The sequence below is a fragment of the Odocoileus virginianus genome, chromosome 17, assembly GCF_023699985.2.
Source record: "Odocoileus virginianus isolate 20LAN1187 ecotype Illinois chromosome 17, Ovbor_1.2, whole genome shotgun sequence".
NCBI classification, from domain to species: domain Eukaryota; kingdom Metazoa; phylum Chordata; class Mammalia; order Artiodactyla; family Cervidae; genus Odocoileus; species Odocoileus virginianus.
In genome coordinates, this window is record NC_069690.1 from 51,990,359 (window position 1) to 52,015,819 (window position 25,461).

A 25,461-nucleotide genomic window follows, 5' to 3' on the forward strand; every position below is an offset into this window, starting at 1 on the left:
CCTCTTTGCTCTGTGGTTGTCACAGCCCTGATGGGGGCAGGGTCTGCTCCCCAGTCATTGGGAGTTAAAAACCCCAGATCTGGCCTTAAGCTGCAGTGTGAGGTAGGCAGGAGTGGAGTGCTCCTACTGGGAAAGAAACCCTTGTGTATTCCTCCCCACGGGTTGTCCACAGGGGACATGCAATTCAGTGATGCTGCCCACCACCCAGTGTGTGTACCAATAAAGTCTGCTGCTGCTGCTGGACCCGCCCTGGACTCACCTCTGCTGAGGGAACACTGATAATCGGCTCAGATGTCAGCCCTGCCCCTACAAAGCCCATGGCCACTGTAGCCACAGCCTGCCTGAGCAAACTGACAGTGGATCCTATGGCAGACTCATGGCCCACCTTATGTGCGTTGACAGTGGTGGCCTAGACCACACGCTAGGCCCTTTGGGCTATTTCTATGCCGCTAGATCGAGCCTTCTCCCGGGGTCCGTCAGCTGAGACCCCGCCTACTGCAGACCCTGCACATGCTGGCAGGGGTGTGTTTCAGGCTGGGAGGTACAGCGATGTGGCAACTCTCAGTGCTGGTCTTTCCCTGCCCTACCTGGCAGCAAGGCAACACCTGCACAGTCCTCTTGAGCAGAGACCAGGCCATTCCAGCTCCCTGTCTGCCCAGCAGGCCTCCCAAATGGCAAAGGGGGTTCCCAGGATGAGGGACCTTTTCCTTTTTCACAGCTCCCTCCCAGGGGTGCAGAGTCCATCCTGCTTTCTTCCCCCCCACCCCCACCCCGTCCTACCCAGTTACATGGGGATCTTTCTTGCAGCTTTGGTTGTGAAGGATCTTGTGCCAGCTTTCAGCTGGTTTTCTGTGAGAATTGTTCCATGTGTACATGTATTTTTGATGTGTTAGTTGGGAGATGAACTCATCTTTTTCCTCTGCTGTCTTGACCTCCCTCCCCTAGTTGGTCATCTTATCACGATCCAGCTCAGAGATTCTCCTCAAAATGCATTTCTGTTCTCTGACCTCACAGCAAGCACGGCCAGCAGAGACCAGACCCAGGCGGACAGAACCGGGTACAGCCTGCTGGTCAAGCAGGGTCCCTAATGTCACAGTGCTGGGGTGGTCGGAGGGGCCCGTGGACTTCCGACACCTGTAGGGATTTCCTCTGAGCAGCCTGACACAGCGCTAACCTTGTAGATGGAGTGACAATGTGGAGGAGGGGCCCACGGGCCCCGGATATCTGCCCCCCACCCTGGGTGTTCACACCCCACTCCTCCTCCAGGCCTGGGCATCCCAGGAAAAAGATGAGAAATAGCACAGCTCCTCCTCTGCACCTCACATCCCAATAAAATATTTATTATTTCAAGAAATAAATTTTTAAAAAAAGAGAGAGAGAAAAGAGTATCTCTATTGCTTTCCCCCGACAGGTCAGGTCCTTGGTGACTACTGAGTTTCTGTGGCCACGGGGGCCACGCAGGCCGAGAGGGCTCTCTGATGGGAGGTGTCCACCCTCAGGCCCACAGCGGGGCTAGTCCCCCCTCTCTGGACTCAGGGTCCTGCGACTGCCTCCCCGAAAGGGTGGAGGGGCAGGCCTAGGTGGGTGGGGCAGGTTTCCAGAAAGGGAGTGGGATTAAAAACCAACTGGGGTGGGGTGGCAGTGTTTCTGAAGTCCTGGTCTTTTTCCTCAAGCAGGGCTCTGGACTCAGGGTGAAGGGGAAGGCATGCCACACGAAGATGGATGGACAGCTGGATCCAGAGGAGGTCTGAGGCTGGAGGAAGCTGGAGGTAGGGACGCAGATGCAGCATTGATGGGGTGGGAGGGCACAAGGGGGTAGCAGGTCTGGGGAACCAGGAAATAAGCCAGGTGTGCTGAGGGGCTGAAGGTCCATCCCAAGCCTATGAAAGATGCTTGGGAGGTGGGGCGGGGCCTGAGGCTTTGGAAGCAAGTCCACGGTCTGGAGTTGCAGTCATGCTGGGGGAGATTTCAGGAAATGCCCAAAGTGAAGAGAGTTGGAACAAGCAAGAGGGAGACAATTCAACCCAGGTTCCAGGTGGTCCCTGTAGCCTCTGACTGTAGTCCCCAAGTGTGGAGGGCAGAGGGAATTTGGGAAAGCTAATATGAGGCATAAACAGGGTCCCCCAGCCTGGCCTTCCCTCCGGCCCCCCACCCTTTCTGTCCACATTGCAAACAGCTCCAGAGGGACAAGGTTGACCCCTCACGCATCACTCCCCACTCTGTGGACCGTTCATTGGGCCATCAAGCAAGCCTCACCCTGCTTCCTCTGTTGTATATCCAGAGGGCCCCTCCTGGGCCCAAGAAGGACAAGAACCCTCTCCATCTGGTTCAGATCTGGTCTTGCACAAGCAAGGGACCTCTGGCCACCTGCTCCTGGGCCATCAGTGGGATCCTCACACCAACCCCCAGCTGCTTGGCCACTGCACTGCCATGCGCCCCTGGGAGGGGCATGAGGAGCCTGCCTAGGGCGGGCAGAGTGCTTGGCAGAGTCTCCCCCCTCCCTAGACCTACGCACCAATCTGCCCTGCCCATGTCCCGGTCAGGGAAGAAGGCTTCAGTTCGGGGGCGTCGAGGGGAAGGAGGGTCACTGGAGCTCGGAATCTGCTGGTGCTTTCTCCTGCGGTGGGGAGGGCCAGCCGGGTGGTCAGCCTCACAGACAGTCCTGGCACAAGGCCACCTGGCCCTTGCGGAAGTCTCGGCAGGGGCAGAGCCGCCGGTATTTCGTGCTGGAGCCGGCGCAGCTGAAGAGCAGAGGTTCCTTCTGCAGGAAGCACTCCTGGCCGGGCTGGGCGAAGGCCGGGTACAGGTGGTTCATCTCTGACTCAATGCCATCACAGGGCACCTGCAGCCTGGGTGGGCACCACCAGAGGTGGTCACTGCCCATTTCCCCTGCCCCGGCCCACCCATTCCAGACCCAGGGAGGTTGCTAGGAGGCGCTGGGAGAAATGCTGGGGTGGGCAGCTCCTGAGAGAGTGGGCAGGAGGGTGGGGCCACAGGCTGACGCATCAGGGGAATGGGGCAGTTTCTGCAGCCTGGACCTAGATGCCCAGACCGGCTGGGCAGGGGACTGAGGCTTTGCCAAGGGTGTAGAGCTGCAATGTGGATCCTGCCTGGAAGGTGCCTTCCGGATCCTTCCTCTCAGGGAAGCACTGAGTCCCCCTCACCCTTGCTGGCAGGCCAGGAGGCAAGGCGGTCAAGGGAGTGAGGGGCTACAGGGGAGGTCAGCTGGGCCGGGTCAGGCAGGGGCTCACTCACTTCTGGAAGGCGTCCTGGCTGTTGAGGAAGGGGAAGAAGGAGGGCTCGCAGATCAGCCCGTGGTCCAGGCAGGCGTCCGTGCAGGCCCTCCCTGCGGCAGCCAGCCAGGCCTGGAGGGAGTGCGCTGGGGGCCAGGCCCCCGGGGCCAAGCTGGCGTTGCGGGTCCATTCCAGGTGGGTGGCATTGGGAGCCAGGATGAAAGGGCTCTGTGGGGCTCGGGCCCCAGGTGGGGCAGGACCCGGGGATGCACAGAAGTCCTGCAGGAGGAAAGCAGTGTTAGGAGGAAAAAATGGGGTGCCTCTCTCCTGCCAACTCAACCTATACCCTACTACCCCCTCACTTGCTACCAAACTTTTAAACAGCTTTATAATAAAATGAAAAATAAAAGTCATTGCATTTCCATACTATGATATGGAGCCTGGGATGCTAGAGCTGGGGGTCCAGGAGAGGGGCACTCCAGGGAAGGAAACAGACTGGAGAAAGACTAGGGGGTTAAAGCACCCTGTACCCCAGGCAGAGGTGGGTCCTCAGACTCTGAAGCTGCCCCACCCCAGAGACAGAGAGTGAGGGACCCACACACCTGGTGCTGGATGTAGGCATGGATTCGCTCTAGCATCCCCTCACATGTGTACTCGTAGGGCAGGTAGGGGTCCACCTGTGGGAGAGACAGGCAGACACATGGGTCAGGAGAAACCCTGGGGCTCCCCAGACCTGGCCGCTCAGCTCTGGGAGCAGAGATCTGGGGGCTCAGGCATCCTGCACTCAGCGAGCCAATCACCCCATCCACTAGGACGCCCTGCTCCCCAAAGCACCCCGTAGTGGTCCCCAGGGGCTCAGGGCAGCTCACCTCTCCTCAGCTCCCTTCCAGCTACACCATTTCTCCCCTTTCCCTAAAGCTCATTGTTCCCTCTCCACTTGGGCTGTGATGTCTGCTCTTTCTGAGCCAACCCCTGGATTCATCCTCACCTTCCCAGGTGGCTCAGTGGTAAAGAAGCCACCAGCAGGAGACATGGGTTCTATCCCTGGGTCAGGAAGTGCACCTATAGAAGGAAACGGCAACCTACTCTGGTATTCTTTGCTTCCCTGGTAGCTCAGCTCAGCTGGTATAGAATCTGTCTGCAATGCAGGAGACCCCGGTTCAATCCAGGGTCAGAAAGTTCCCCTGGAGAAGGGATAGACTACCCGCTCCAGTATTCTTGGGCTTCCCTGGTGTCTTAGTTGGTAAAGAATCCGTCTGCAATGCAGGAGACACAGGAGATGCAGGTTTGATTCCTAGGTCAGGAAGATTCCCTGCAGGAGGGCATGGCAACCCACTCCAGTATTCTTGCCTGGAGAATCCCCAAGGACAGAGGAGCCTGGTGGGCTATATAGTCCATGTGGTCACCAAGAATTCAACATGACAGTGACTAAGCACAGCACAGCTTAGATATCACCGCCTCCAGGAAGCAGACCCAGAGTACCATCTCCTGTTTAACTCCTGTTAAAAGACCACTTTCCTTGGCCCCCACGCCAGGCTTCCCCAGTAGAACCGGCACCTGTGTCATCATTTCTGACATGTCCCTTGTCTCCCTCAGGTTAGCAGCCCCATGGGTTCTGGGACCATGCTTGTCCACCTGTTGCTTCACCCAGTGCCTGGTACACAGTCGTCACCAGGGAAGTGGTCACAGAACAGAAAAGTATCCCAGCTCTGCCTATGTCCTGCCCAGGATGCAGAAGGTTCACACAAAGGAACACAAGGCATCTCTCAGCTTGATGGAATGAGATCACATTTGTGAAGCTTCCTGCCCAGACCAGTTATCTGGGAGCTCCATAAACAAGGGTGCCCCAAACGGAGGCCACATACTGTCCACCTAAATATCAAAGTTACAGAGCAGTGCACGCTGGGGCTGATGGGAGCAGATGGATTTGGCAGCTGGGGCCCGAGAAGTGAAGGGAAGAGAGAGAGGAAGTGATGAGGAATCCGCCTCCTGGAGTGGGGACCCCCACCTCTCCTCCACTCTTCTTACCTGGCCATCCCTGCCCTGTTTACACCAACCCCCCGGTGGCCCAGCACACAGCCAGCTTGGAGGAAAGATCGGCCAGGTGGGCAGGAGGCAAGGTCAGGCTGACATGGGAGATAGTCCATCTCAGACTCAGAGAGAGATCTGTTTTAGCCTTCAACACCCCTGCCCCATCACCGTGTGTGTGTGTGTGTTGGCACCACACCCAGCCAGCCCACCTCCTGTTAATGCCATTTTCCAGCCAGCAGCGCCAGAAATCAGGTAGCTTCAGCCCTGGCAGTGAAATCTTGCAGGTCTGCTCAAGGCCACACTCCCCCGCTCCAACCCACTCACCCTTCCTCCTCATCAGAGGTGGGTGGAGTCAGGGCCCAACCCTGCTTCCTGGAGACCCCACCTCGAGGGGCCGCAGGCCGGTCCTGAGCCCTCCGACCAGGGCGACATACCCAACATCAAGCTGAGGAGGGTCTTGGGAAGTGGCAGCCACCACCAGGACCGAGTCTCGGGACAAGACCCCTCCCATCTGGCCTCGCCCCAGTCCGCACTTCACCTGCACTGGAAGCAGGTGTCCTTAATCTGGGGGCAGTTCCGGGGTCCCAGAGAATTCCCCGGGTCCACACCCAGCCACATCCTTCACAGCCCATCGACCAGCACAGCCTTTCAGCCCTGAGCTGTGCACGGTCAGCCCCAGCCCGAGCTGCTGGCCGCCGAGGCCCCGGCCGCCAGCTGCTGCCCTAGCAGTTCCGCAGTCGCCTCGGGTACGAGGCTTCAAGTCCTGGTTATAAATAAACCCCCTGGAGAAGAGACTTCCCCTCCAAATGTCACTGCCTGCTCTAGCAGCAGCCACCAAGTTATCCCCCTTGTGGTTTGAAGCCCATCATGCAGTGATTCAAAGCCGCGCCCCCCTCCCCCCATGAGGGGACCATTCAGAGCAGCCACATCCCACCTGCCGTGAATCTCCCACCGGACAAGCCAGCCTGCCTGGAAATTACCCCCATTAGGTCTAATTACAGGTGTGCACAGTGATCCGTCTCACAGAATGGCAGGTGCTGGTCCTGCTGGAATTACCAGCCTGTGATAATGAGCACGGCGGGCGGGGAGAAAGCAGGCGTCCCTCCCCCACCTCCCTTCCCCTCCTCTCCCTCCCCTCACCTCGAATGGCCTCACCCTGGACAGAGAGATGCTTGAAGGGCAAACCCACCGAGGCTGAGAGACCTGAAAAGAGCCCCCACCTGGAGCCTCCTCGCTGCGTGGGGGGGTGGGGGTAGCAGGTAAAGGGTGGGGGCTGCCGGGCTGGTGCCTCAGGTCCGTCTCAGCCCTTCCGCCTCCCTCTCCCTGCAAAAGGCCCCACGACTTGCAGAAGAAGCTGTGTCCCCTGATGGCGGCCCTCATTCACTCTCTGAGCTCCTGCCAGCTATCTCTGTTTTCTAAACTAGGATGATCAGATTTACCCAGGGGGCTTGTTTAAAATGCAGACTCCAGTCCAAGTTCGATGCACGAAACAGGGCACTCAAAGCCGGTGTTGTGGGACAACCCAGAGGGATGGGATGGGGAGGGAGGTGGGAGGGGCGATCGGGACAGGGTTGGGGCGGGGGGAACACATGTACACCCGCGGCTGATCATGTCAATGTATGGCAAAAACCACAATATTGTAAAGTAATTAGCCTCCAATTAAAATAAATTTTTAAAAAAAGAGTAAAACGCGGACTCCAAGCCACACCGGTCCTTTGAAATCAGAAGCTGGGGACAGGCCCAAGAGTCTGCATTTTAAACACCTTCCAGGCTAACTGGGAGGTGGGGTAGGAGTGGGGGTGGTTAAAGGCAGAGGAGCCTCGGGCTGGTTTGGAGTCCAGCTACAAGAGTCAGCCTGGTGAATCTGCAATACCTTAGTTCCCGGACCCTTATGTTCCTGTGATTTTTAATTAACTAATTAACACAATTAAACAGATGTTCATGGTTTTAAAAAATCAAGAGAAAACAAGACAAAGGAAGTTTTCCTCTGACCCAGATGCCTAGACTCTTCCTGGGGGCAGCACGTTATCAGTTTCTTGTGTGTCCAACCAGAAATAACGTGTGAATAGATGAACGGGCTCCCCCACACAGACCACCCCTCCCCACCCCCCGCATTTTAGGTCTGCAGCTGGGAAAACCATGTCCACAGGGCTGGGATCTCCCTCACTGAGTTTCTCTCCAGGGAGGGATCCTGGAGGTGGGGCCAGACCTGTGGCCTGGGGTGGACAAAAGCCTTCGGAGGTCCCCTCTCACCCCCACCTCTGCTCCCACCTCCAGGTGGAAGCCTCGGATGATTGCTTTGGCAAGGGGTGGGCAGAGGGTGGGGGGTTTCCTCCAGGGTAGCATCCCACAGCACCCTCCCCCATACCTTCCATGGAGGTGCCTGTTCAACCCCATGTTGAGAGCTGACCCCTCCCCCACCCCCCACCCATCCAGCGATGGATGGAGCTGGGGGAGGAACACCTCGATTTCCTCATTTCTCAGGTAGGAGAGCTCGGGATCTGAGCACCCCACCTCTCACAGGTCCCTGCTAGCATTGAGCACCAGCTCCCTGCAGGCAGAGGTAACCTTCTCCATTACACACCCTGACTCACTGTCACTCTAGAACCTTCCTTCTTGGGATCACCCCCAAATAAACTACTTGTAGTCAAATCCCTGTCTGGGGTCAGCTCCTGGAAGAACCCAGTCTCAGTCTGTGACCTGGAGGAACTCCCAACAGAGGAGGATTTGCTTACGTGGATGCTTCAGAAGTGGGTGGAGGGCTCTCCCCGCACCACTGATGGAGGGTCCTGGGGTTCAGCCGCTTCACAGGTCAACCTGGCCATGTCTGCTACAACTAGAGGTGTACCTAGGCTGTAACACGGCAGTTTCCTTGGCACTTTCTCTAAAGAAACAATCACACCCACTCAGAAGGGAAGGACAAGGGTGTAGTGGGTAGGGGAAGGGACTCTCTGGGGCCATTTGCCGAGAGGGTGGGCTAAGTGGAGAGGGCTGAGTGGGAGGGACTGACCCATGGGGTGCAGGAGGGTGTTAAAAAATGTCCAATGGTTAGGACATGGGGCTCAATTCTTGTTTAGGCAACTAAGATCCCACAAGCCACATGGTGTGGCCCTCTGCCCCCCGCAAAAAAGAAAAAAAAAAAACCAAACCCAAACTTGCCTATGGTCAGGACAACCAGGCAGAACTCTGGACCCAGAGTTAAGTATTTAAGACTGTAGGGGGATCTATGCCTGCTGGCCTCTGCCCTGAGCCCAGCAGTGCCCCCAGCTCCCCCCACAGGCGGGTGTCCTCCTGGGCATGGCTCTCCCTTGTAGAGCCCCTGCTCCACACGCTCTCTGACTCTGCCACAAGCCCACCCTGAGCCACACATCCCCCAGGGAGGGCACACTCAATGAACGAACAACGTGGTACTGGGCACGGAAGAGGACCCAGCAGGAGTGGTTATTTTGGCTCAGCCTGGGGTCCGAGCTACCGCAAGAAGTGGGTCCAGAGGGATTGTGGTGAGCAGAAACCCCCCACCTCCACCCCGTTCACACAGTCTTGACCTCTTCTGTATATAAAGGGACCATGAGAACACACATCTGCTCTCAGATGCCAGAGGTGCCGGGAGAGGAGAGGAGTTCCACACCCCCCTCCCTGCCCCCTCCCTTACACAAGTGCACCCCACCCCCAGCACCTACTTGCCGGAGAAAACCCAAATGCTCCACCCACTTGCTACCCAAAGGTGACACCACCAGCACCACCCTAGATCTGGTCTGAAAGGCAGGGCGTCAGCCCCACCCAACCTGCTGAATCTGAACCTGGGCTTTAACAAGATCCCAGGTGATCTGTGTGCACAGAGATGTGCTGCCCAAGACCACAGAGACACCAAGAGTCCAAAGGACCTTCACGCATTCATCCTGGAGACCACCCTGCACCTATCTTGTGCTAACATGACCTGGCCTCCAAAGACATTCAAAAAGTGACTCTGGATCCAGGGCTGCCATGTAAGGTTGTGCAGGCTGCCCACTGCACAAAAGCATATTTCCATCTCCACTTTCTCGACAAACACACACACATCCAAGTTGGTGAGTAGGGCCCCTGTGCAAATTTGCCAATCCAGGCCTGCGAGTCTGAATTCACCAAGAAGAGCATCTTTTTCCAATTATAGCAAAGACGCAAAGTATAGGATATTGGCGGTCCTGACTGGATCCGAGCCTCACCTGGGTTGTCATGATGGCCTGGATGGCTGCTTCAAACTCCTCTGAGTTGTTGTAGTCGACGGTCCACACGTGGGGCTTGCCAATGAAGTTCTCTGCGTAGGGATGCTGGGAAAACACCTAGCCAGGGCACAGAGACAGGCGGCTTCTCCCTGTTCTGCCAAGCTGGGCTGGGTGAAGGGGAGGTGCCCCCACCCATCTGGGCCATCTCTCCCTTCATCCCAGGCTTCAGTCTTCCCCTTCCAGGAACTTTGGGATCCCATCTCAGAGCCTCTGGATGTGGGCTCAGGCCCTTCCCACTCACCTCTCTGGAGGTGGGCTTGCCCCGGAAGAACTCATGGTTGAGGGAGCTGTGGGGTGGGCTGAACCGGGACTGCAGGAAGACACAGCCATTGGCGATGGCCTCCAGCGGGGCAGGGCCCTCATAGGGAAAGCCAAACCCTATGAAGAGCTGCAGAACCAAGGTGGCATGATGATCAGGGAAGGTTAGGTATCACAGCCCAGGAGCCCCAAGAAGGTGGGGGTGAGGTTGAGATCAGGACATTCACAGGAGGCAATCGGGGCAGTAGGGAGTACAGGCCAGTTGTGTGCCTTGGCCATTGTGAAATGAGGTCTATTTAGGTAATATCAATGGCCTCTTCCTGCTCTAAAGACTATGATTTGGAGAGGAAAGAGAAGAACAAGGGTTCCCAAGCTTACAAGGCTTCAGGCCACTCCTACATTTGACCTCAAAGGACCTTTACTCACTCACCCAAAAGACATTGATTCAGCACCTGACTTGTACTAGGAGGAGTGCTCATAGGGCTGTCCCCTGGAAGATGATATAAGTGATTCTGAATCTGGGGTTGCCATGTAAGGATGTTGAGGTTGCTCACTGCACAAAGGTATCTTCTTCCACTCCAACACATACATACCACACATATCCAAGATGCCTAAGGAAAGGAGCTATCATCAGATTAGGAGAGGGCCTAGCAGCTGGCTAGAGACCTTCCAGCTTCAGCTGACACTTCAGGGCCTAACAGCAGGATCACGCTCCTAGGACACATTTCAGGGACTTCCAGGAGCAGTCAGTGGCCCGATGGAACTCTAGCCTGGCTGCTGCTCCTTCCTTTGCCCCTAGCCTTTCTACCCCCTCAGTGACTCTGAAATCCACGCCTGACCCAGGAGTTGTCTGGCCTGGTGTTAAGGGGCAGCAGGTGGGAAGCCTTTTCACATCAATGAACCCCACCCAGCTCCCTTTCCCTGATGAATATCCCTATCTCTAGCCCTGGCTCCGACTAGGACCTAGGAGGCCTAGACAGGAGGTTCAGGGCAGCAGAGTGTGCAGGGGCATGTCCACACGTAGAAGGCGGCACGAATGATGGTGGCAGATGTGGCAGGCATGTATGGGCTCCCTCCTGGGCGTCTATGGCTGGGTTGAGGTGAAGATGGAGGAAGGGGTGGGGCTCACTTTGGCCTTGCGCAGCAGTTGCTGGAACTCAGGCTGTGGCAAGAGGCCATGGTTCTTCACAAAGGCCGGGACTTCGGGGGGCCGCTGGCTCTCGTAGTACACAGTGCCGTGGACCTCCATGTACTTGTTCAGAATGCTCAGGAACTTCTCCTTCCCCTGGAAGAGGAGGAGGAGGAGATGGGGGCCTTGCTCTGACCACAGATGGCAGAGGCCACTGAAGAGACATCACTGGTCGGGAAGTCAGAAAACACGGGCCCAGTGTCAGGTTGGTTCCTAACCAGCTGTGTGACCTTGAAGACGCCCCCCTCTCCTCTCTGGACCTCAATTTCTTTATCTGTGAGTTGCAGAGGTTGGACTAGACCAGGGGCCCTAGGCCTGTTTAGCCATGGACCTGTTGTCTTCCAAACGTCTCCCATAGAAACCAACATCCAATGCATCCAAAAGTTTGTTTAGTCGAAGCTATGGCTTTTCCAGTAGTCATGTATGGATGTGAGAGTTGGACCATAAAGAAGGCTAAGCACCAGAGAACTGATGCTTTTGAATTGTAGAGCTGGAGAAGACTCTTGAGAGCTCTAGGAGAGCAAGGAGATCAAACCAGTCAATCCAAAAGGAAATCAACCTTGAATATTCACTGGAAGGATTGATACTGAAGTTGAAGCTCCAATACTTTGGCCACCTGATGAGAAGAGCCGATTCACTGGAAAAGACACTGATGCTAGGAAAGACTGAGGGCAGGAGGAGAAGGGGACAACAGAGGATGAGATAGTTGGATGGCATCACCAACTCAATGGACATGAGTTTGAGCAGGAGACAGTAAGGACAGGGGAGCCTGGTGTGCTGCAGTTCATGGGGTCATAAAGAGTTGGACATGCTTAGTGACTGAGCAACAAATGGAGCTACTTGGCCTCCTCTGAATCCTAATGACCTCTGAGGACCTCTGCAGAGGTGTGCAATATAGATGAATAGATCACACCTCAGCGCCTGGGCGCCCATCTGACCCTACAGCCCGGGTCCTGAGCTGGGAGCTGTGGTCAGTGTAGGACCTCAGTAGGAGTAAGCATGGGATCAGCTGCTGGGTTCTATTTTTTAGTTTTCTGAGGCTTGCAGAAGAAAGGAAGGGATAAGTTGAGGGGAAAGTAGCTACAAGATCATGAATCAGGGCAGGGCTTAGAGCTCTTTTCAGGGCATGTTGGTTCCTAGTAGATCAATGGGTCAGAGAAAAAGAACCCATGGTTCCCCATGTCCTACCAGTCAACACAAAGTCAGACCACCAGGAGCTCCAGCCCAGGATTAGTTTATAAAACACAGCTCTTGAAGAATGTTATCAACAAATATTAAAATAATTAACAATTCACATTTTGAAACTCAAAGTGCATAAATTTTTCACAAGAAGGCCTTACACATTGGGTAATGCAGATCAGCCCTGTCTCTGAGAATGACCAGAAAAGATGGGAAAAACATCTATGATTGCCCTGAAAGTCTAACAAAGAATGAAAAACTACGAGGCCAAGACCTGGGAGAAAGAGAAAAAGAGAATGTTGAGGCCAGTGTCGGGTTTGGTTTTCCTCCTGGGGGGCCCACCCGCTGATTCCAAAGGCAGGATCTAGGCAGCTGAGCAGACCTGGGAGATGGAAGTCCAAGTTCAAGGCCTACCAAAGATAGGGAGTGTTGATGGAAACTACACTTTGGGTTAGAATTCTGAGAAATTACATCACGGATGAAAGGTGGACCAGAACTAGAAGCACAGTTAACAGAGGCTGAATTCTTTAAAAATGGTCTCAATCACTATCACTGACTAAGGTGATCTAGGGGACTTCCCTGGCAGTCCAGTGGTTAAGAGTCCACTCTTCCAATGCAGGGGGCGTAGGTTCAATCCTTGATTGGGGAACGAAGATGCCATACGCCATTAAGCATAGCCAAAAAACAAAACAAAACAAAAAAGGCAATCTGGGATTGCAAGGGCCTCAGTTCTAAACCAAGAATAAAAGAAAATCCTCTCTGGAGGAAGACAGCATTATTCTGGACATCAAGTTATTTCTACGATTTTTCATATTCACTTTCCAGAACCACCCCTAACTCAAAAAGAAAAAAAAAAAAAAAAAGGAACCAGTGAAATCCCAATCAACATCCCAGCAGGCATTTTTATAGAAATTGACAAGCTAATTCTAAAACACATTTGGAAATGCAAGGACCTAGAACAGACAAAATAACTTTGAAAAAGAAGAAAGTGGGCAGACTTATCTGATCTCAAGACTTATTACAAAGCTACAGTAATCAAGACTGTGATGCTGGCATCTAGTTAGACAGATAATCAATAGAACAGAATAGACAGTCCAGAAATAGACCCACACATGTGGGGTCAATTGATTTCTGACAAAGACACAAAGACATTTCAGTGGAGGAAGAGACAGTCTTTTCAACAAACGGTCACAGATCACTCGATATCCATATGCAAAAAGAAAAAAGGAAAGGAGAGGGGAAGAAAATACAAATTAAAAAAAAAATTGTTTTTAAAGGACAGGGGGAAAAGTACTTCAATCCATACTTCATATCATATATAAAAGTTAATTCAAAATGGATCACAGGGACATCCCTGGAGGTCCAATGGTTAAGACTCTGACTTCCAATGCAGGGAGTGTGGATTCAATCCCTGGTCGGGGAACTATCATCCCACAAGCTGTGTAGCTTGGCCAAATTTTTTTTAAAAAAGGAGAGACATTGGGGCAGAAGCAATATTTAAAGAAATGGTAGCTGAGAACTTTCTAAAATTAGTGAAAGTTCAAACTACAGAGCCAAGAAGATCTACAAACTCCGTGTAGGATAAGAAACAAAACAAACAAACAACAAAAACCACTGAGGCTTATTTTAGTGAAACTCCCGAAAACCAAATAAACAGAAGCCTCAAAAGCAGGCGAAGGGAAACACACACACACAAATTACCTTTAAAGGAACAATAAGACCCACACTGACTTGTCAGCGAAATGATAGAGGGCAGAGGACAAGCTAGAATTTGTACATGATGAACATAACCACTAAGGCATTTTTAGAAAAATAAAAAACAAAGCAAACCCAGACTAGGGTGTTTCCTTCTAGAGAAGGACAATGATCCTAAATGGAATCTCAGTGACGTAGGAAGGAACACAAATCAATAAAAAGGATAGATGTGGGTAAATGTAAATAAACACTGACTTTATAAAACAACAATAATACTAATATATTGTGTGGTATAAAATATTTGGACAGTATTAAAATACCGTAAGAGCATATCAGTTGGGGAGAATAGAAATAAAACATTTAAAGATTCTTTTACAACCCCATAAAAGCTTTACAGTATTGACTTATATTAGGCTTTGATAAGTCAAGGATGGATGTTATAACCTTTATGGCAGCCATTGGAGAAGACTCTTGAGAGTCCCTAGGACAGCAAGGAGATCCAACCTGTCCATCCCAAAGGAGATCAGTCCTGGGTGTTCATTGGAAGGACTGATGCTGAAGTTGAAACTCCAGTACTTTGGCCACTTCATGCAAAGAGTTGACTCATTGGAAAAGACCCTGATGCTGGGAGGGATTGGGGGCAGGAGGAGAAGGGGACAACAGAGGATGAGATGGCTAGATGGCATCACCGACTCAATGGGCATGAGTTTGAGTAAACTCTGGGAGTGGGTGATGGACAGGGAGGCCTGGCGTGCTGCGATTCATGGGGTCGCAAAGAGTCAGGCACAACTGAGCGACTGAACTGAACTGAACTGAAAGAATACAAAAACATTAAGAAAACCAGAACCAAAAGAATATGAGAACATAATTAGCTAAAGGAAGGTGGATTTTAAAAAAATATATCAATGTAAAAGAAGATAAGAAGTGAGGGGGGAAAACATGAAACAACTGAGAAAAAGAAAAAGAGGACTTCCCTGGTGGTTCAGTGGTTAAGAATCTGCCTGCCAAAGCAGGAGACACAGTTCGATCCCTGGTCCAGGAAAATTCCACATGCCTCAGGGCAACCAAGCCTGCCTGCTGCAACCAGAGAAAGCCCTCGTGAAGGAACAAAGACACAGCCAAAAATAAATAAATACATAAATTATTTTTTAAAACAGAAAAAAGAAACTAACTAATAAAATAGTAGATTCAGAGTCAGATAATATCAGTCATCACACCAAATGTAAAAAGGATTACTTATTATAAATTGACTCATGCCCCCATAAAAATATCAAATCAAGGATGTAACATGTGAATAAAATGTCTTCAAAGCCCCTGTTCAACTTCCTGACCCCATTACCAGAGCAGCTGTTGCTAACAGTGTCTCAAGTGCCTTCCTCAGATCTTTTATGCATGATAAGCAGATGTACATTTTCTTTAAACCACACACATACATGTACAAATGGGTTCGTGTCACATGCGCTGTTCACCAACTTTTCTTCACCTAATCATATATACACATACATACATATGTGAGTATTTATGTGTGTAAATGTAAAGTTTTACAAAACAATAGTTACCCTTAATACATATAAAGTCCTCTGATATCTTTATTCTATTGTTTCTAGGCTATCCTACTTCATTTAGAAAGGCTAATTAAGACTCAGAAAAAGACAAACTGTAGGATCTCACTCATCTCTTGAATTGAAGAGTCAGTCTCATAGAAACAGTAGAATGAGTGTCAGGGGCTGGGGGTGGGAGAAACAGGACCATGGGGGTCAAAGCGGACAAACTTTCAGTTACAAGATGAATAAACCCAGGGATTTAACATCCAGCATGGTGACTGTAGTTACTCAAACTGTACTGTCACTTGAAATTTTCCCAGGGAGTCAACCTTCAATGTTCTCACCACGCACACACAAAGTATGCAAGGTGATGGCTGTGTTAATTAGCTTGATGGAGGTACTCATTTCACAATGTATATGTACACCAAGCCATCATGTTGTACTCCTTAAATACATACAATTTCTCTTTGTCAATTATACCTCAGTAAACCTAAGGAGGAAAAACAAAAAAAAAATAAAGCTGAGATGCAGTTTGAAAAGCCAACCTTAGGTCCCCCACCTGGCACTTCTGAAGTCCGGAATGATTCCTCCAGCAGCAAGGCTGGATTTGCCCTGCACCTGGATAAGCAGTCTTTCTCCCATCCTCTCACTCCTGGTCCCTGGAACAGACTCTCATAAAATAGCAGTATCTAAGCCTTAGCCTCCAGCTCTGGGGACCCAGGATAAGACAAACCTCCTCGACACAAAAGTCATCAAAACTCTCGCCCTGATCCTGGCTGCCGTTCCCCTAAGGATGTGACAAGCGCACCTTCTTCCTCCTCCACCTCTCTGCCCCCCGGTCCCCTGAACTCCAGATGGCATTTGTCCCAGAATGCTGCTGCCATTCCTTTCTTCACCCGGCCGCCTCTGCCTGCCTTTGGTCACAAAGACCAGAGCAAAGAGGTCTGTTTTGGAAGCAGCTTCTTTGAGGTCTCTTGTTATACAGCATTGCTCCTGGCTATCCCAGAATCTCCTGAGCCCGAGATAAAACCGTTCTCTTCCCAGATCTCATGACCTCTCATTCTCTTGGGGCAGTCTCTGAACAGTGTTCTCTGGCACAAGCAGACACTGTCTGTGCTCACTCCCTTGCCCAGTGCCCCAGGCATCCTGGCAGCCAGCTTGTCTGGCATCATGTGAAAACGACCCCTTGCTTCTGTCCCCACACTCCACGGTGGGCACTGACGTCTCAGACAGGGCTTGGACCCTTAGTCCAGCCTCCAGAGCTTCTCCCTGCCACCATCCAAGGCGTCATAACCGAGGAGGCTATTAAGGGTCCTGGCTCTGGCGTTAGATGTGGGTTCGAATCCCAGCCCCACCTACTTAACTAGTTGGTCATACTAACCCCACAGTTGATGGTCAAGCGAGAAAATACATGTGAGCACCTGGCAACAGTAAGCTCTGGCTGGATGAGTATTAACCATGGCTGAGACCTCATAGGGTTGTCTGGGCACAGATCATGAGATGTCCCTTAATTCCTCCCACTTCCTCAGTCACAGAGCTCCAGGGCTAAGCTGAGCACACATGGCTAAACCACACCTATTTCCAAAGTCCCCTAACGCTGGCTGTGGCCACAGGACTGAGACCCAGCCACGGGGCCACATGGCGCAGAGCTATGTGTAATGTTCGGGAGATATGCTAAACCTGGCCTTCCTCCTCCTCCAAACCCCCCCACCCCGCACCACCGGCTGAAGGGCAGATGTAATGACTGCACTGCCTGTGGTCAGCTTAAACCACGAAGCAAGACTGCAGATGAACACTAAACACAGCGAGTCACCCAGGGGAGCGGAGCCCCAGGGGTCAACCCAAGACTGACAGCTCCAGAGCTTGTCAGCGGGAAAGAGGACACACTTCCCTCTTGTCTCAATCACAGTTAGTCGGGGCTTTTCTTTGACAGCCTGACCTGATCCATACAGCGTGAGAATCATTAACTAAGATGGTCATGTGACAGCTTGACACGGGGTATGGGGGCTGCCCGACGGTTCCCACGATGGGCATCTTTATTATTAACCTTTCCCCTCATGTCACCTGTCTTAGGTCAGCTGTCCATCCTAGGAGCTGCCCTGCTCCACACCGAGCTGCACCCTGACCTCCAGGCCCCAGAGAGAGCCCACCTGAGACCCCGATGTCCCCATCACCCTCCTCCCACCTCGGTCTGGTCCATCCACAGGCACTACCAAGCCCAGAAAGCCCAACTTGGGAGCACCCCCAGGGGAGACCCTGAGGAGAGCGGGGAGCAGCAGGAGGTGGAAGGAACATGTGGCAAACAGTCACCGTACCTGGAGCTGCCTCGTTGCCAGCGGGGCAGAGAGAAAAGAGGAGAGAGAACAGGTCAGTGGCCAGGTGAGCGGTAATATCCCACACAGATGGTGCTTCTTGGGACAATCCCTAGTCCTCTCTTATTTCTCCCCTGCCTCCCACCCCCAGAATCCCCACATGTAGCCTAAACCCCTTTGGTGGGTTAGTGTTTGTGGATCCATACCAGCGAGGGTGGGGGATGAAGCCGTTTGAATTTGTTGCAAAGAGTGGGGGCAGGGAGGGGAGTGAGGCAGGAGTCCCAGGTTGGTATTCTGATGGCAGTTCTTTTTTGACCACTTGGGGGGCCGTTTCCACCGTCCGGGGCTGGGGGGTGGGAGCTTCCTGGGGGCCAAGGGTTGGTGCTGGGGGCTGGGGGTCGGCGGGTCTCACCTTCCAGATACTCGCCTCCTTGCCGTACACCACCGCCATGTTGCTGGCCTTGCCATCTTTGATGAGCTGCTTCTCTGTCTCGTTGAGCTCCTCGGACACGAAGCCCATGAAGGAGTTGTCTGGGGTGTGAGCTGCAGCCAGACCACGAGGTCAGGAAGGGGCATGCCCTGGTTTACCCAGACTGGCCCCATCGGAGGGGACACCCGTTTGGCGGGGAAGTGGAAGGGGGCTAGGAGGTAAGGGGTGCGGTTTTGGTTGGGCGCCGGGGAGAGCATCCATCCATCGGGGCCCGGCCCCCTACCGCGGCATCTCACTGCCTCCCCACTCTCTCTCCACGCAGACCTGTGCTCACAGGGCCCTACTGAGAGGTCTTTCCTGACCCCCGCCCCTCTCCGTCTCCTTTCCCTCCTTTATCTTTTGCCCCAGAACTCACTGATCAGACACGACAGTACATAGTGATTTGTTCGTGTGTTACTGCCAGAATCTAAGAGGGCAGGAGCTGTCTGTGTCCCCGGCCCCTGGGAGTGCCTGGCCCAGCTGGTTCACGCATGCGCGGACCCATCTTCGCGTTCACACCTACAAGCTTCTGCCCCTGCCCTTCGCTTAAGCGCCCACTGCCCTTTTCCACGATGAGAAAACTGTGTTCCGCTTCAGGGCCCCACTCGCACGTCACCTCCTCTACTCCCAGGAGCCTTCTCTGGGGTCTGAGTGCCCTCCCTTTGCTGGCTTGTCCGCCTTGCTTAAGTCTCCGGCAAAGCGCGGATTCGCACCCTGACTCGCTTCCCAGAACCCAGAGCACCAGGGGCAGGATGTGCGTTTCAGCTGCAGCTCCAGTTCCTCCGCCATGCTCCAGGCATGTCACTGATTAGCTCTGTCTGCCGCGGCCGGCTAAATGAGTGGGCACAGGTGCCATCCATCCGCAAGGACCACGGTCTCCCTCGTCCATGCAAAGGACCTCGAGCAGAATGCCTATGGAACCGAATTACACCTCCTCTACCTTCCCGGTGGGAGAGGTTGCATGCGCGAAATAGGGTGGCAGCAGCCATATGGCCTTGATTTCCCAGAATAACCCTGAGGCCAAACACCCCCTTTCTTCATTTCAGATGCACGTTTTTCACATGTTAGCATTTCTGTAATTGGGATATACTTTTTTTTTTTCTTTTGACCGTGCCACTCGGCATGTGGCATCTTAGTTCCCCTACCAGGGATCGAAGTCGCACACCCTGAGCTGGAAGCACAGAGTCTTGACCACTGGACTGCCAGGGGAGTCCTGGGATGTATATTTTAATTCAAATGTGTAGATTTAACATAGTATGTCTACCCAACCCCCCAATACCCACAAAATTCTTAATCAATATCTGGTGCATCTTAGAAGAGGTGGTGGTTTTCTATCCAGAAAGCTCCTGGATTCTTGAGTGTGAAAATCTGACCATTGTAAGGACAAGTCTTTGCTGGCTGCAAAACAAAATGATCTCCCCTCTGGGCTCCCCTGGTGGCTCAGCTGGTAAATAATCCACTTGCAATGCCGAGGACCCCAGTTTGATCCTTGGCTCGGGAAGATCCTCTGGAGAAAGGATAGGCTGCCCACTCCAATATTCTTGGGCTTCCTTGGTGGCTCAGATGGTAAAGAATCCACCTAAATGCGGGAGACCTGGGTTCGATCCCCGGGTTAGGGGAGATCCCCTGGAGGAGGGCATGGCAACTCACTGCAGTATTCTTGCCTGGAGAATCCCCATGGACTGTAGCCCGCTAGGCTCCATTGTCCATGGGGTCGCAAAGAGTCAGGCACAACTGAGCGACTAAGCGCACACTAGGGTTTCAGAGGCTTGGGGGTGGGGGTGGGGAGAGGGAGGGGCTGGAGGCCAGGAGTTATTTCTGTGATGCTGAGAGCTCAGGAAGCTCTCCTGTCTCAGGAGGCTGTGCCCAGGCCAGGGAGAAGCCCCAGGAGGGCAGACAGACTCCTCTCCCTGACTCATTTGCCTCCCCAGCCCCACCCTCGCCTCTGTACCTACTCTCCGGCTCCAGCTGGGGCTGCAACAAGGCCTCCCTCCTGCTCACCATTTTCTCCCATTTTCAAGAAAATCTCTTTTTGCCAACTCCATGAGAAGTGACAGGTTTAGAAAAATTAGCTAAACTAGTAGACATGGGACAGGGGAGTATTGCAACCAATTAAAATAACAGGGACCATGAAAAAGAGCTCCTGGGGGCAGGGCAAGGTGGAGGGAGGCAGCCAGCCTCCCAGTGGCTCTTTGGGTAAATCAACCAGCTAGATTGGAAAGAGGTCTGCTCATGAATTCCTTCCTGGACTTAGAATATCATTAAGACAGGCAAGTCTGTGTTTCTTTCTCTCTTTCTTTAATTTATTCAATCAATTAACATTTTCTGAAGACCTCAATAGGCTCCAGGGAAATAAAGCTAAATCATTCAGTGGCTCCTTTTTGAGTGTTTCCTAAGCTATCAGTGGAAATAAATATATAAGCAAATAACTCATATTTCAATATATGCTTTAACAGAATTAGGTTTAAGAGTTATAAACACATTCTGCCTGGAATAGATAAGGTGACTAGTGAAAGTGCTGGTAAAAAGAAAAGACATTAAAAAAAAGAGAGAGACATTTGACTTGGGGTTTTGGAGGATGAGTAGGAGTTTGCCCTGGTTGGGGAACTAAGAACCCGCAAGCAAAGCACAAGCGACATGGCATGACAACAACCACCAAAAAAGACTCGTGACATTTCCTAGCTCAGGAACATGCAGTGACTCTCAAATTACCATATCCAATATAAACTTAGGAATCGTTGCTAAAGAGCCACCTCTCTGCTTCCAGATCCTGTTTCCTCTCTGCTGTCACATACGCTATTTCTACAGTCCAGAGCATCACCACCACTACCCACCCACCCCACTCCAATCTCTCGGCTGGGAGCACACTGCCACCAGATGACCCGTTAGGACAGTCACTCTTCTCATGGAGAAGCCTCATGCAGCCCTGCAATGGGCCCCGGGGAGGGAGTCTGGCACCCACAAAACCATGTGACTTCAGACAGGACATTCCACCTCTCTGGGCCTCAGTTTCCTCATCTGGGCTCCAAGGAAACGTCCCACCTTCTCAATCAAGCCACTAGTGATGGTTTGGTCACTCAGTCGTGTCCAACTCTTGTGACCTCATAGACTGCAGTTTGCCAGATCCTTTAACCATGGGATTTTCCAGGCAAGAATACTGGAGTGGGTTGCCATTTCCTTCTCCAAATCAAGCTTGTGTATTATTCAAAAATCTCATCTACCTCTAATGCAGCCTAGAACCTGAAGAGTAACACAAAAGAAGTCACTAATCACCCAGAAGGGATGCAGTCACTTGACGGACTGAGTAAAGATCAGCTACTTTACTTATAAGCAAATTCCTCGGGACCCTGCCTGGAACCAAAGTCACTCTTAACTTAGAGACAATCCTGATGAGGATGCTTGTCTGACTTTCTGACCCACAGCCTTCAAAGAGCCGCCAGTTAGATGTGCAAGATGCCGCGGGAGGCAGATAGCTTAACAACGATTAAAAGTGACAGCTGACAGCCTCCCAACTAGGAGAAAAAGCACCACATCACACAGCGACAGGACAAGGGGCCACTTGGCAGGGGACACGGCTCTGCACACCTCCGCTGGCCCCGCAGGGCAGGCTTCACGCCAGAGAGATAGAGCGTTGACCCTGAGTTGTCATGAAAAGGTTAAATTATTTTCAGCATGCTGCGTGGAAGAGGGGAGGTCAGTGTGTACACATTTTAAAGTCTCATTAAAAAATCTCGAAAGCTCAGCTCAAATGGCCTCCCTTGCCTGAAGCGGCTCCAGCCCCCACCCGCAGCCTGACTTCTCATCATCCCCAGTGTTGGAGCCTCCTGGAACACCTGCATTTCCAGAACCTTCTGTTCTTTCCATGTCCATCTTCACTACATCTGTTTCCTCTGCTTAGAAAGCCTCTCTGTGCTGCCCCTCACCACTCATTAGGTCTCCATCACTTTGGAATGCTTCTGGAAGGCCACAGAATCCTCTTTGGTCTGAAACCCTGTGCTCAGCTGCTCTCTGAGGGCAACCTGTAATCCAGGAGGACAAAGGCTGCATCCTCCAGGTGTTGAAAAGGCCACCATGCTGCCCCACCCCTATCCCAGCCGCCCCTCCCCCTCCACACACCACCAGAGGCTTCCTTTGTGGTTCACACCTTTGCTGAGAGGGGATCGAGGCTTTCTTAGCCAAGGCCGATGGCTGGATGCATCCCTCTCCCCACACAGACTCCGAAAGGAAGGAGAGGAAGGAATGGGACCTGCCTCCTCCCCACCCCTGGGAGAGGCCCCACGCAGCCTGCCCCACCCCGTGTGGTGGCTGGACACTCACGGAACATGGTCATGAACTGCTTGGGGTTGAGGTTCCAGTAGCCCCAGTTGGTCCGGTAGCCATGCAGCGTGGCGTATTCTTCGTGGTTGTACGCAGGTTCGGTCCCAAAGGTGTCGATGACCCGAATGCGGCACCTGCCCCCACCCCGCCCCCCAGGAACCCAGGTCACCAATCTCCCGGTGTCTCCCTGGGCTGGGGTGGCCCCAGCCATGAGCTCTGGAACCCAAAGGTCAGGGTAGTGCAATGTGTGGTCAGGGCTTGGGCTCAGACACTAGCTGGCTGTGTGAACACAGGCAAGTGCCTTAACCTCTCTGGGTCAGCTTTCCCATCAGTCAAAGGGGGATAACAACCACCAAATCATCTCAGAGCCTTATGTGAACCATGGACCACTAACTCAGAAACTATTAGTTTTTACAGCTGCCGCAAGGGAGCCTAGAAGGGGAGGCCCTTCCTGGAATGCGGGCCCTCCTCATTGCCCAGGATCACCTGCCAAATTTGCACTTTCGTGGGCAGGGAGTCCCCAGCCCCTCTGCTCAGGAGCCTGACACCCCCAGGAAGTGCCTGGCCTCTCTGGGCTGAGATGCAGAAGAGAAGGGCACCAGGGTGGCTACTGCAGGTGGGCCTCCCAGCCGATGGGGGCTCTGTGCCACCCTGAGGCCAGAGCCCAGAACCTCTCCCTGCATCTCTGCCACCCCAGGAGTGGGCACCTAAAGAAAACCGCTGAGGCTCAGATGCCCGTCCAAGGCGCTCCCCCACCCAGAGTCCTTCCAGGTGACCCAGCAGTGTCCGGACTGCTGCGGTTAGCACTCCTCCCTGCCCCAGAGAAGGGGCAGGGCTGGGAGGAGGAGGCCCCGAGTGCACGGAGAACATGCATTAATAATAAAAGCAATCACGCTGCCTGTCCCTTTTTTTCCTAATAAAATCATGTGGGATAGTCAATGAGGCTGGAGCACACGTAATAAATAGCAGGGCTCTCTGTGCTAAATTAAACCCCATATCCTGCTGGCTGCAGAGAGGAGCGCTGGCATTGGCCTTCCTCCCACCCAAGAGGGGGCCGGACGGAGGAGGGGTGGGGAGTGCGTTGCTAGGTCCTCACACGCAGGGGTCATGCCTGATCCTGCGCCATGTTCCCTCCACCACTCCCTGCTGTTCCTCTGCCCTCTCCAGTGGGGTCAGCCCTGACCTCATCTCCACTGCCCCCCAGCCTGTCCAGCAGCAGAGAGGCCCTGGAGCGCCTGGCTGTGGTTTAATTGTCATCCGAGTCAGCCCTAGCCAGGAGGCAGAGCTGTCCGGGAAGGAAGGTAGGGGGTGGGGAGCATGGGAGGTGAGCTCCACCCTGGAACCCGGGACAGTGCAACCCCACCTTGGGGAACAGTGGGCAGTCACCACCCTCCTGCTGCCCTCTCACCGGTACTTCCTGAAGGAGAGTCCCATGTGCTGCTTCATCTGCTGCAGGCCGTGGTAGTCGGTGTAGATGAGGTCGAACGGCAGGGGCATGGTGAGCGGGCAGTTCCCCCGGCCTGGCGGCACCCCTAAGTTACTGAGAGAAGAACCCTTCAGAGTCTGAGCCCTAAGAGGGACCCACAGACCCACTTACCCATCCAGCCTTGTGTTTTGGGGGATCTGGACCTCACCCTGGTTCCTACAGCCCAGAATAAAATGGGGAGGGGGGGACACTGTAAAGGAAAGTAAGGTCTGTGCATGAATCCTGGCCGACTCTTGTAGAGGAAGCCAACAGGGCCACCGTGGACAGTTGCATAGGTTTTTCACTGCACAAGAGCCTCCAACGAGGGGCAAATGGGACTGAGACCCGGCCTGGGCTACCTTGCCAAGCCTGCACCTGGCCTGGACTACATGCCAGAGGGAAGAGAACCTTCTGTTAATTTGTACAAACCTGATCCCCACAGAGCTGTGTCCACCCAGAGGGGATGTGGACACTCACGAAATACCATGAACACCAGTCGAGGCCCTCAGTGCAGCTTCAGCATTTGTTTGGAGCTGAAGGGCCCCCAACCCCAAGTCCCAGAAGATACAATCCTGCTCTGCTGACTGGTTCCTGGCCATGGAGAAGCCCAGCCCTGGCCCACTGGGGGACCCTGCCTGCTGGGTCACTTACTTGCACGTTTTCCTCTGGGACAGGGCTGCCTCTGGTGACCCAGGTCGGAGTCTCTGGGTCATCACACTGGAGCCTGGAGGACATGGCCTCCCTTCTCCCAGGTCCACCTCCCTGGAGACAGGCTTAGAGGCCCCTGCCCGGCCCCCACAGTGCCAGCATGAACTTTGTCCTGCTCATCCCTGCCCACCCTCCAGGAGCCCCTGCTAAGCCTGCCTACACACCCCCTACAAGGATGATGGGGTTTTTAGATCAGTGACTCAGTAAGTCTGTACTGAGTGGCTGAGCCTGGCAGGGAGTAGTGTTGGCCCCCAGGGAAGCCCTCCTTTTGGGGGGGCACCCAGAAACCTCTCACCTCCCCCTGATTCCTGCCTCCCTTGGGTTCGTGGTCCAGATGCTGGAAGGCATCCATGAGACCCCCCTCCCGGTGAGTCCCTGCAGGGATCCACCCGACAAAAGGGCCACGATTATCATCTGTTCCCTGGGTCACATCTCGAGCTCCTTGAGACAATTCAAGCAGATGGAAAAGCGGCACCTGGACGCCTCTGCACTCTCCTGCTCACACTCAGCAGCACACCAACAGAGGCTCTGGATGCACCGTCCCCCAGAGCAAACTGCCCTAGCGCAGCCTTTTCAGCGACGTTTATGACAACCTGATGACAAAGCCATGATGGAACGATGTCAAGGGAAGCTTTGGGAGATGAGGATCAAGGCGTCAGGGGTTGGCCTGTGCCAGCAGAGAAGGGCAGCTGTACTGCTCCCCACCAGCCAGTGCACCCCAGCCTCACTCAGCTTCCCCACACGAGCGCCCCAAGTGTGAGAACCTTTGCTGCTAAGTGGGGACTGTGTGTGTGTGTTA

At 53.3% G+C, this 25,461-nt stretch overlaps 1 protein-coding gene across 1 annotated transcript in view; it reads right to left on the reverse strand.

Moving 5' to 3' along the window:
• Positions 1 to 1,308: 1,308 nt before the first annotated feature.
• The window catches only part of MGAT5B (alpha-1,6-mannosylglycoprotein 6-beta-N-acetylglucosaminyltransferase B), a 67,709-nt gene continuing 43,556 nt past the window's right edge, over positions 1,309 to 25,461 (reverse strand). Inside the window, exons 9-18 of the mRNA XM_070479909.1 lie at positions 23,898 to 24,029; positions 22,490 to 22,623; positions 18,116 to 18,246; positions 17,707 to 17,712; positions 10,914 to 11,069; positions 9,768 to 9,914; positions 9,467 to 9,583; positions 3,836 to 3,910; positions 3,256 to 3,512; positions 1,309 to 2,849 (exon numbers count right to left, since the gene is read on the reverse strand). Coding sequence (XP_070336010.1) covers positions 2,651 to 2,849; positions 3,256 to 3,512; positions 3,836 to 3,910; positions 9,467 to 9,583; positions 9,768 to 9,914; positions 10,914 to 11,069; positions 17,707 to 17,712; positions 18,116 to 18,246; positions 22,490 to 22,623; positions 23,898 to 24,029 — 1,354 coding nt within the window. The 3' untranslated portion in view covers positions 1,309 to 2,650. The remainder of the gene's footprint in view (positions 2,850 to 3,255; positions 3,513 to 3,835; positions 3,911 to 9,466; positions 9,584 to 9,767; positions 9,915 to 10,913; positions 11,070 to 17,706; positions 17,713 to 18,115; positions 18,247 to 22,489; positions 22,624 to 23,897; positions 24,030 to 25,461) is intronic.